This window comes from Etheostoma cragini, chromosome 6, assembly GCF_013103735.1.
Source record: "Etheostoma cragini isolate CJK2018 chromosome 6, CSU_Ecrag_1.0, whole genome shotgun sequence".
NCBI lineage: Eukaryota > Metazoa > Chordata > Actinopteri > Perciformes > Percidae > Etheostoma > Etheostoma cragini.
The window spans coordinates 15878003-15888752 of record NC_048412.1 but is presented as its reverse complement, the minus strand read 5'-3'; the positions used below and the strand labels follow the sequence as shown (position 1 = coordinate 15888752).

General features: G+C 40.3%; 1 protein-coding gene across 2 annotated transcripts in view; it reads right to left on the bottom strand.

Moving 5' to 3' along the window:
• Positions 1–6083: 6083 nt before the first annotated feature.
• si:dkey-12j5.1 (probable assembly chaperone of rpl4) overlaps positions 6084–10750 on the bottom strand; it is a 25411-nt gene continuing 20744 nt past the window's right edge. For both annotated transcript variants that reach the window (XM_034874956.1, XM_034874957.1), the window contains exon 11: positions 6084–6382. In XM_034874956.1, the coding sequence (XP_034730847.1) occupies positions 6206–6382 (177 nt within the window). In that variant the 3' untranslated portion in view covers positions 6084–6205. The remainder of the gene's footprint in view (positions 6383–10750) is intronic.

Sequence of the window (10750 nt, the reverse complement as noted above, 5' to 3'; positions counted from 1 at the left end):
GTTTCTTCAGTCAATCGCTCTTGTGAATTGATGAGGTAAAAAAACTGAAGCTGGCACTCAGTCAAATACACGAGCAGTCACAGAGAGCTCGGGCAGGACCCACATTTGATTGTTAGATTGTGGGTATAGATTGCATTGACTAAGAAAGAGCCCCTTACGGCTACTGAAGCGATCCCTTGACCTAAATTGCAATGCTGTATAAATGAGACACTTCCCATCTCTTGCTCTCTCCTTTTCTTTTTCTTTTTTTGTGGTCTCGCTTCTTACCCTTCTCTTTGATTCAACCAGGTCAGTGGGGCTGCATTCAGCTCCCCCGGCTGTTCTCTGACTGTGCAGAAGAACCACCATTGCACATGCTCTCCATTTGCCTCATTCAGAGTTTACAAATGCTTCTTTTATATGTTTGAATGCTGTACAGCACAGACATTCACAGCACAATGTACTTTGCGGTATTATTATTATTATTATTATTATTATTGTAGAGAAAGCGCTTCCCATACCTTTTCTCTCACAGTGACATTCATTAAAAGTTTTTCTGAGTTGTGGCAGAATGTGACATACAGTACCATACTGTTCTACTCCAATTTACATCTTTTTACTGAATCTCTGTGCCTCTTAGAAACAGTGGTTACAGCAAGGATAATATTTCAACCCTTCTACTGAGCCAACAAATGACATTCAAAAGTTACAAGCAAACATAAAGTTCAAAGGGATTGGGTCTCTCAAGATTAAAACTGACTCCATCGGTTGCTTCCATTGAAAGGTGTCTTCTTTAGTTATCCCATTTGATCGTATAGCTTTGCATTTCTAATGATTTTGGATTGTTGCATCACTTTAACTTTTGTGAGCTTCTGAACTCCCATAAAGGTACACTTCAAAGAGGAATCTGTCACCACTGACGAGTCAACAGACACTGCTGTTGCTGCAGGTGTCATATAATTAAAGCTAAGTGGCTTCAGGCTGTTTAGAGCTTTTACATCAAAAAGATATATTACCGTGTAGAATTCTGAGCCAGAAAAAGCACTTGTAGCCTATAAAACAGGCTCTATTTCTTTTATTCTATTCACTCACTGTATGCTTGGCTCTTGTGTTGAGAATAGACCTGCATTTGTATGAATTGTATTATGAAGGAGTAACTATGTGAATTCCATTCTATGATGGATTTAAGGATTAGAGGAGGTAGTGGGCTCTGTGATACTCTTAAACTTGGCAGGCGCCCCAAGGACACGACACTGTCAGCACATTGCTTACACGAGAGAGAGAGAGAGAGAGAGAGAGAGAGAGAGAGAGAGAGAGAGAGAGAGAGAGAGAGAGACACACAAACACACACACAGAGGTGTACTGTAACAGGGTTTAATTTAGGAAGCTGTAATAGTGAGATGTGATGCTCGGTAGTAAGACAGCATGGCTAATTCCCCAGTTATGTTATCTCTAAGAGACAGATGTTCCCACCAAAGATTATGGGCAAATACACAAAACAAAGACACACACTGAAAAACACACACACACACAAACTGCATGCATGCAGAGATTCATGAACACATTCAACCCTCAGACAATAGAAGCAGCAGGATAGTCTAAAAAAAAGCCGTATTGACTAAAAATGCAGATCAATGATAAAGACGACTTTTCCGAGTTAATTATAAGTTGTAATGGGTTTCTGCAGGATACAATGGAAAGAAAAACAAGGCGCAGAAAAATGTCCTCAAATATTTCATGCACTATAAAACAATGAAAGGACTCATATAATGGACAGTGACCTCTTGCCTTATGGATTAGAGGAAAAACACACATTTTCCCAATGAGACCACTCTGAGACAAACCATGTCACCTTTCACTGATCACATTAATCCCCACAAAGCTGTGAGTATTAACCCTTTGTGTCAATCAATCAGGTGCAGAGCTTTTCCTAGGTCAGACACACTGCATCCACTACCCAGAAATCCATCCCGTACAGGAAATGGTTTCACTGTAAAAGAGAAAGGTCACTTGATTCATGGCTTCTCACTGAGGCTGTCAGGAAAACCCTTGGGTCTGACATTGCTCCCATTACATCGTTAATTCAGTTTGAATGCACAGCCACAGCATTAAGAGAGGGATGTAGGTGAGTGAACAGTGTCCTTGCTCTTCTTTGTCCTGCTAGTCTATATTCCTTTCTCTATCATTGAATATCCATTAAACTCCTCTGCATCCAAACACAGGGTGTCCATGATTCAAACATTTCCAAATAGCAACTTTGAGAAGCTGGAAGAATTGCTTGTACACCTTGAAGAACTATTAGAATACTTGTGCGGGACTTCAAGAGGACAATTCAAACAAATGAACATGCAACTGAGTATAAACAGCAGAACTGCCTCTCAAACTTCTTTCTCCTCTGAGTCCTGATCTTCCTACTCCTGTTTCCGTTTAACTGGTTTCAGCCTTAAGTCTCCAGATTCTGATAATTTTCCCTTTAATCCCTTCAGAGGAGCACCCCGCTTAAGTCTCTAATTAAGTCAACGATACACACATAAAGCAACATGGGAGAAACAGCACATACACAGCTTGTAGCATTTGGCTATCTGCTAGCTACAATGCACAGACAACTGGTGGTTTCTGTGCGTGTTTGTGTGTGTGTGTGTGTGTGTGTGTGTGTGTGTGTGTGTGTGTATGGTTACTGAATGTTTGTGTATTTGTATTAAATCCCAATCAGGATGTTGTTTTGATGACACATGCATTTTTAAGCTGTTAATCTAGGATTAGTCTCCACTCTGCTCATCTCATTACCGTAGATTATTAAAAAACACATATAGGCACATGCACGCACACACACAAATACTTATGAGTTAGTTTCCCTGGAGACTGAACACATGCTGCTATTGTCACCAAAGACATCTTGACATACAGGTTAAAAAAAATCAGCTTTATGTATGAATGTACCTAAGGTATCAACTATGCATGCAATGTAATGATTTTTTTGATTATGCATACAGTATACTTGTTAATTCATGGGCATTTGAAACAAAGACAATACCTTACATTTCTGCGAAGTGGCAATATATTTATACAAGGCTGATTATTGCTGTGCTTTGGCCTCTCAGTGACATTCTGGCATTTCAGAAAACGATTTTCAACATAGAGCGGGAAAGAATGCAAGTAAACAGTGAGTGTCCTTTCCCCGTGATTGAATGTGTGTCCTTGTGTAGAAACTGCACTCCCCCCTCTCAGCAAGAGAAAATATTCCTGCAGCGCTGAGGATGATACACAGGTTCGAGAATGGCCAAGGATTTTGAGATCACCTGAGGCTTTGTGTCCACTATGACCCACTCACACTGGGTCAGCTCAGAATAACCAGAAAGGGCTGACCGCCTATCTTCACTCACCCCTGGAGTCATTAATCAGACAGCACTGCAGATGAGACGTGCACACGCATGCACACACAATTATAAAGCCAAATGCTAGATGACGGCATTGCTCCAGGTAGTCAGTCCTCTAGGCCTGTATTCCTGATGCATTATCATACATTAAACATCACAGACATGAATATTTCTGAGCAAAGTCCGGACCACAAATAACACATCATATCACATTAGGCTATCAACATCTGCAGCATATACACACATTATCATATCTGTTCTCCTGAGTTTTATTTTATGCTCCGTAAACACAAACAGGCCCAATCAGATCATGGTATCTGAACCCCTGTATTCCCGAACAGGCCTCTCAGCTTGTAGCGGGTCGCTATCAGGAGCAGCATCTCAGATAACGTTCCTTTTTACCGGTTATGAAATTCTTCAAAGGAGCTGCGCAGCAGTAGATGCCTGTGGTGTGTTGTGTTTGTTAACAGGCATGGTGCATGGAGATAAACTCTGTGGTATGTGTGTGTTACAGCATGCACGTCACAGTCCCACGACTAAAGGTATTTGTGGAGAAAATGTTGTGTCTATGGAGAAAAAAACAACTCTTAACATAAATATTGCTATGTAAGGGTTTGACACACGTTGTTGTGTTTCTCCAATATACAGTTAGGTTCAGAAATATATGGACAGTGACACAATTTGCATAATTTTGGCCCTGTGCACTAATACAATGGATTTGAAATGAAATCAAAATGAGATTTTAGTGCAGACTGTCAACTTTAAATTTGGGGTATTTACATCAAAATTGGAGGAATGGTTTAGGAATTGTAAAAATGTTCATACATAGTCCCCTTATTTCAATTGACCTAAAGTAATTTGAAAATTGAGTCAAAAGATGTTTCATGAGCAGGTGTGGGCTATTCCATCATTACTTCATCATCAATTAGGCAGATAAGAGGTCTGGATTTGATTTCAGGTGTGGCATTTTCATTTGGAAGATGTATTTCTGCAAATCCACAACACGCGGTCAAAGGAGGAGTAGAAGTAAAGCAGGCCATCCTTAGGCTGCCGAAAAAGAAAAAATCCATCAGAGATATAGCAAAAAAAATTAGGATTGGCCAAATCAACAATTTGGTACATTCTGAGAAAAAATGAACGCACTGGTGAAATCAGCAATTCAAAAAGGCCTGGACATCCACGCAAGACAACAGTGGTGTATGGTCGCAGGATCCTTTCCGTGGTAAAGAAGAACCCCTTCACAACATCTAGTGAAGTGAAGAAGACTCTCCAGGAAGTAGGCGTAACATTATTCAAGACTACCATAAAGAGAAGACTTCACGAGAGCAAATACAGAGGGTTCACCACAAGCTGCAAACCATTCGTAAGCCTCAAGAATAGAAAAGCCAGATTAGAGTTTGCCAGAAGACATCTAAAAAAGCCAGCCCAGTTCTGGAACAGCATTCTTTGGACTGATAAAACTAATATCAAGCTGTACCCGAATGATGGGAAGAGAAAAGTATGGAGAAGGCTTGGGGCGTCTCTGGATATGAAGCACACCACATCATCTATAAAACATGGTGGATGCAGTGTAATGGCATGGGCATGTCTGGCTTCCATCAAGGTCTGCACATCTTGATGATTTCTTTTCAAATCCATTGTGTTAGCGCACAGGGCCAACATTATGAAAATTGGGTCACCGTCCAAATACTTCCTAACTTAACTATATTTTGCAAGGTGTATAGAAACTAATGTAAACAATGTGTTTCATTGTGTTCAAAAAATAATTAGATACTGACTAAATTGGGCCAGTAAATCCACATTTTGCTAAATGGTTATGTGGCACGTGCACATAATCATACCACACACACATACATACAAAGTTGTTATCCCAGTGAAATATGCCATGAAAGAGCAAGATTAAAAATAAAAAATAAATGTTGAAATGTTCAGTCTGCATCTCTAGCCTTAACAAACAGCATAAAATGCTGTAAATGTCTTAAAATCTTAGTTTCTTGCTGTGAGTTACAAAAGAAGTTAAAACGTAATATTCTTTACTGTCCACAGAGAGTAGCTCGATGTGTTTCTGTTGTCTACTTGGTACAAACTCTTGCTCTTCACCTTGCTTCACTCAATTGTAAAATATGTAAAAGAAAGTAAAAAGCATTGGTTCATTATTGTGCCATTTCATCACACTGGTCCATGCCATTACAATACATAACCCTGATTGAGAATTTTAAAAGCCTGTTTTGTGAAAACTAGTTTGGGAAAAAAAAAAGAAGACTGTTGCAAGTCCCTCCCTTCTGAAAGGCTTTGTACCAGCCTAGCAGAGAGAAACGCATGCTGCATAAGTTAACGTCAAATTCTCTCTAACGTGTCTTGCCTGGTTGAATACAATGAGTTAACAAAAAAAAAAAAGCCAGCAGAATAAACTGAATAGCATAAAAATTCAAGAACGGCATATAAACTTAGAATATTAGAACAGTTACATGTAAAGATAGCTATGACTGTTGACTGCAGTCTGAGAGAGAAACACTGTTGCTGCTGCTGTATTGATCAACAGAGCAAAAGTAATTCATGTGCAGCTTTTGTACAATTTCAGTTTGTGCACATGTGCTGTCTATGTTTGCTTGAAGGAACCAATGTGTGTATAAGAGGTAAAAACATTCAAAGGTGTTTTGCTTTTACTGCTGGTACGAAGTAAAGCTCTAAAGCCCCTGACACACAAACCAGACGGCTGACCCTCTGCAAATTTCATCTTTTATAAAATGGTGTGAAAGGATAGCCGGAAACAAAAGGCACTTCAGAGAGTGCGCTTGAACATTTTAAATAGAGGGAAATCACAGAGTAAAATCAAGGGGGGGCTGAGGTCAGTGTTCCATGGGTGCCTCTGCATCACCCTCCTCATCCTCATCACTACAGGGTTCATAGTCTTCATCCAAGACTGGATCTCCCTCCTCTCCTTCCAGCTCCCCACCCAGGTCACCTAGCAGCTGGTCCACATGCTCCAACATTGGCTGGTCATCACATCGCAGCTTACTGTACAGCTGGGGAAGAGGGAGATAAAGGAAAAAAAAAGGGTGATGCAAGTTTGTAATGGGCTAGTAAGTAGACTGGTGAAACAGAAATTATAAAAAGAAAGTAGGTTATACAGCAGTGCAAAATTATACTGCAGAGGCAATACACATAATGAGATACTGTACGGTGAGTGAAACATTCTCGACTGAGGCTCTTCCTTGTGTCACTGAAGATAACAGTGCATCACTAGAGCATCAGTAAGCAGCAGCTCGGAGGGAAGAGAGCAGCACCCGGAGGTTTTAAGTCTCCAAGTGCTAGTTAGGCCGACTGAAATATCCAAGAGCAGCTGCATTCTGTCAGTGAGGCAGTCGCGGCTCACAAATCGCTGGTAAACTGTTTTTGTCTTTCATTTCGCAAATCAGCACATTTGATACACCGTTCAGCTGCACATGAGACAAAAAAACCATTTATCCTTCTGTTGGTTTTGCAACATGCATGCGCATACATACACACACAAACTATGTATCCAGAAGCACGTATATTTCTGTGGCACGCACGCGCACATATGTGTGTGCGCGTACGCACACGCACACACACACACACACACACACACACACACACACACACACACACACACACACACACACACACACACACACACACACACACACACACACACACACAGTTGTTATCTCAGTGAAATATGCCATGAAAGAGCAAGTTTAAAAAGAAAATAATAATAATCTCTGTAAAATACTCTGCTTCTGTAAAATACCCTGCTTGTGTGTAATCACTGAACTCAAAGTGAAGTTGAGTGATAAAACTACTGGAGCTAACACCAAGGACAGCAAAGCATACCACTGTGCTTCTGTGTGTGCATAATATACAGAGTAAGGGCAACTTATATTTAGGATTTTCTTTCCAGAAACAAGAAAAGAGGGTGACTGGGGAATGGTTTATCAAATCTAAGAATATTATATTACTTACACACACACACACACACACGCACACACACACAATCCCTTCAGCTCATGGACAATAAGCAGCCGAGTGTCATCATTCTTACTAAAAGTATAACAAGGCCAGGAGAGTGAAGAAGAGTGTGTGTGACTGCTTTGCCCCAGGACCAGTCTCTAAGCAACAGCAGGTCCTGACAGGAGACATGCAGTCCCATAGGAACTCATTTGGAGTGTTAGAATGTGTACTGTGTGTGTGTGTGTGTGTGCGTATTTAAGTGGATGCTGTCTCCATAGGTTGGAGCTCCAGGGAGGTGGAGCGTGACCCAGGTCCAGTCACAGGGTCTGATACGGGGTGGGGGAGAGCTGACCCTCTCTGCCTCCTTAAAGCACCACACACCACATTCAACACTGATTTTCATTCTGCCAGTGTCACTCTGAAATGCCTCGAGATGTTTATCCCACAACAAGCGGTCTGAATAAAAGTTGGGTTCACTTTACAATAGGCTTGGCTCAATACCCACAATAATTGCACATTACAGCCTTGGGTAAGAGATGGAGGGTGTCTTTCATAAGTTGCAGAAGAAGAAATTCAGTAAACATGTACAAAAAATAAAACAAATATGTTCTACAATACTGAATGCCATTTGGAAAATTGTATTTTTACGTGGAGAAATTTCCTACAAATCAATAGCATAGTGTGTCTGCTGGATAGGATGTGATTATTCATTGTGATGCTTTCAGCTAGGTAAACAAATAGGAGCTATTCTTTACACATTCTGCACAGAACGCTGCTGAGATCAGCACCACTGTCGCAAGAAACACAGGCATTTCTCATTTACAACAGCCTATGTTTTCTCTTCTCACTTTCACGGCCCAGAGAGCTGCCTAGAGTGGGAGGGAGTGTGTGAGTGTGGGTGAGTGTGCGTGTGTGTGTGTGTGTGTGTGTGCAATCACATAACTCTTTCATGGTCCACTTTGCTCTACTTTCAAGCGGGAAAGTCACAGCCCAAAGCACAATTGACCACCACAATAACAACTCACAAACACACACAACAATATTTTACATTTTACACACAAATGGGCGCATGGATACACCTGTTCTCACATCTACAGGCTATTCTTATGAGCCATGCTAGAAGCTCCATGGCCATAGGGATACCAGTATTGATCAGTCGGTCAGTCTATCACTTTGGTCCAGACTCACAACGCCTATTGAATGACTTGCCATGGAATTACAATATGTAGAGACATTCATGTTCCCCAGAACATAAATACTACTTTTACTAATACTAGTTTGATGATCCCCTGACTTTTCTCTAGCGTCACAATACGTTTGACATTTCAAAGTAAAATATCTTAGCCATTAGAATGCTTTGCTGTGACATTTTGTCATGTACATTTTCTACAGACATTCAAAGTCCCTTGAAGATGAATCATAATGACTTGGTGATTCCCTGACATTCTCTCTAGCTCCATCATCAGCTCAAAATCTTAATTTTACTTGACTTGATCTGCAGAACTAATGACATTCCCATCAGCCTCAGCTGTGGTCTGTGTTTGTGTTTAGTTTGGTAATTAGCAAAAGTTACCAAACTACTCACAGTTGGTGAACATATATAACAATTATTGTACCTGTTAAACATCAGCATGTTATTGTGAGCATGTCAGCATGTTAGCATTAGCATTCATCTCCAACCCCCACTGTGCCTCACAGAGACGCTAGGATGGCTGAAGACTCTTAGTTTGGTTTATTGACTCGTGGTGAAATTATAAAGAATTTTTATTTTCAGTCTTTAACTCATTCTGGACAAACGGCAAAATAAATGGTTTTTTTAACCTCATTGCAATATTAACTTGCACAAACAAGTCAAGAAAGACTAAGATGAAATGCCTAAGAACCTCAGGGATGTTTTCAGTTAGTTAAATGAGAGCGTCAGTAGAAAACTGCACTTTAAAATGGAACTGTAATTTTCTTTCAATGTTAAACTTGTTCAATAATAAATTATGGAAATAATTTTGTTTGGGCTTTTTATTCAACAAGCAGTTTGTTGTATTTTAGGAGTTTACTGAAGGCAGCAGAAAGGCAGAACGGAGTTTACATCCGTTTTATACTGTATATTGAAAGTAATATTGTTATTGTGATATTCAACATTATCACATTATTCTACCATTTAGTGCAGCTTTGAAACATGGTGCCTGCCATTGAGTGGACACAATTTAGCAGCAATCCGGATGAATTTGAGTCATTAGTGAGTTTTATTCCAAACGCCCTTGGTAAAAGAACCGAACAGGCCTATGAGTTGTATACAAAACAGAATTATGTTTGCTTAAGGTGCACAATGCAGCGGAAGTGCTTCTGGGGCTGAATGAGCTCTCACCGTGGTTATCGTCTTTATGTTGCAGCCTGCTAAACATCTTTCAGCTTGGTTTAAAGGTGTACAGTCTGGATAGCGAAAAACCGACCCGCAGCCCTTTGCTGAATGTCATTCCCCCCCCTCTCTCTCTCCCCTTTATTTTTCAGCTGTCCTGTCAATAAAGGCCTAAAAATGCCCCAAAAATAATCTTTAAAAAAAGAAAAGAAAGAAAATGTAACAATAAATAGGTGCCGACAAACTATAGTATCTATAGTATGTCTTCAATACATTCCTTTCTCTACAATTACTTCATTTCTATGGATACATAGTGCATGGTCCAGCATAGATTATCTGTAAACTCCATCTTTTGTCAGACAAAAATTTAATAATAAGTACTAATGTACCCTTCATACCTAAATTGATTTTTTTCTCATTTCTTGATAGAAACTGTTTTATAGAAACCAACTCACGTGGCCGGATAAAGACAGGCTGATTATGTGGTGAAGGCCTAATCATTCCATCATTGTTCACCTTCTGTTCCACACCTGTGCTTAACTTCCCCTTTCATTTCACCTCTTCTTTAATTTTATGTCATTTCATTTCCTATTGTCTTCATTCTCCTGGCTTGTCTCCTGACCATTTTCCCCTCGCACACAGTGTCTCTCGCTTTCTTTCGCTCGCACTCATACACTCTCACCAAATGACCTTCCAATGAAAGGTGATAGATACCTCTTCATACTTTCACATCTTATACTTGCATTTCTCATTACAATTTTGCACTCCTCTCAACTTCCCCCTGTATCCTCAATCCTGCATCCCCTTTTATACCAAACACAGCATTCCTACATCTCTTCATTAGGAAGAGAGCATTAATTAGATCAATTGTTTTTTATTCTTTCTCTTATTGTACAGTATGTCTCACTCTGTCATTCAAACATACACACACTTCTTCACTGGCAAGGGTGTGACACTGGCTGAGATTAGACCTTCTTAAGTGTGTGCAGGGTATGTCACTGGAAGTCTTAACAGGGCTGACTGCAAACTCTCTCACACACACACACACACACACACACACACACACACA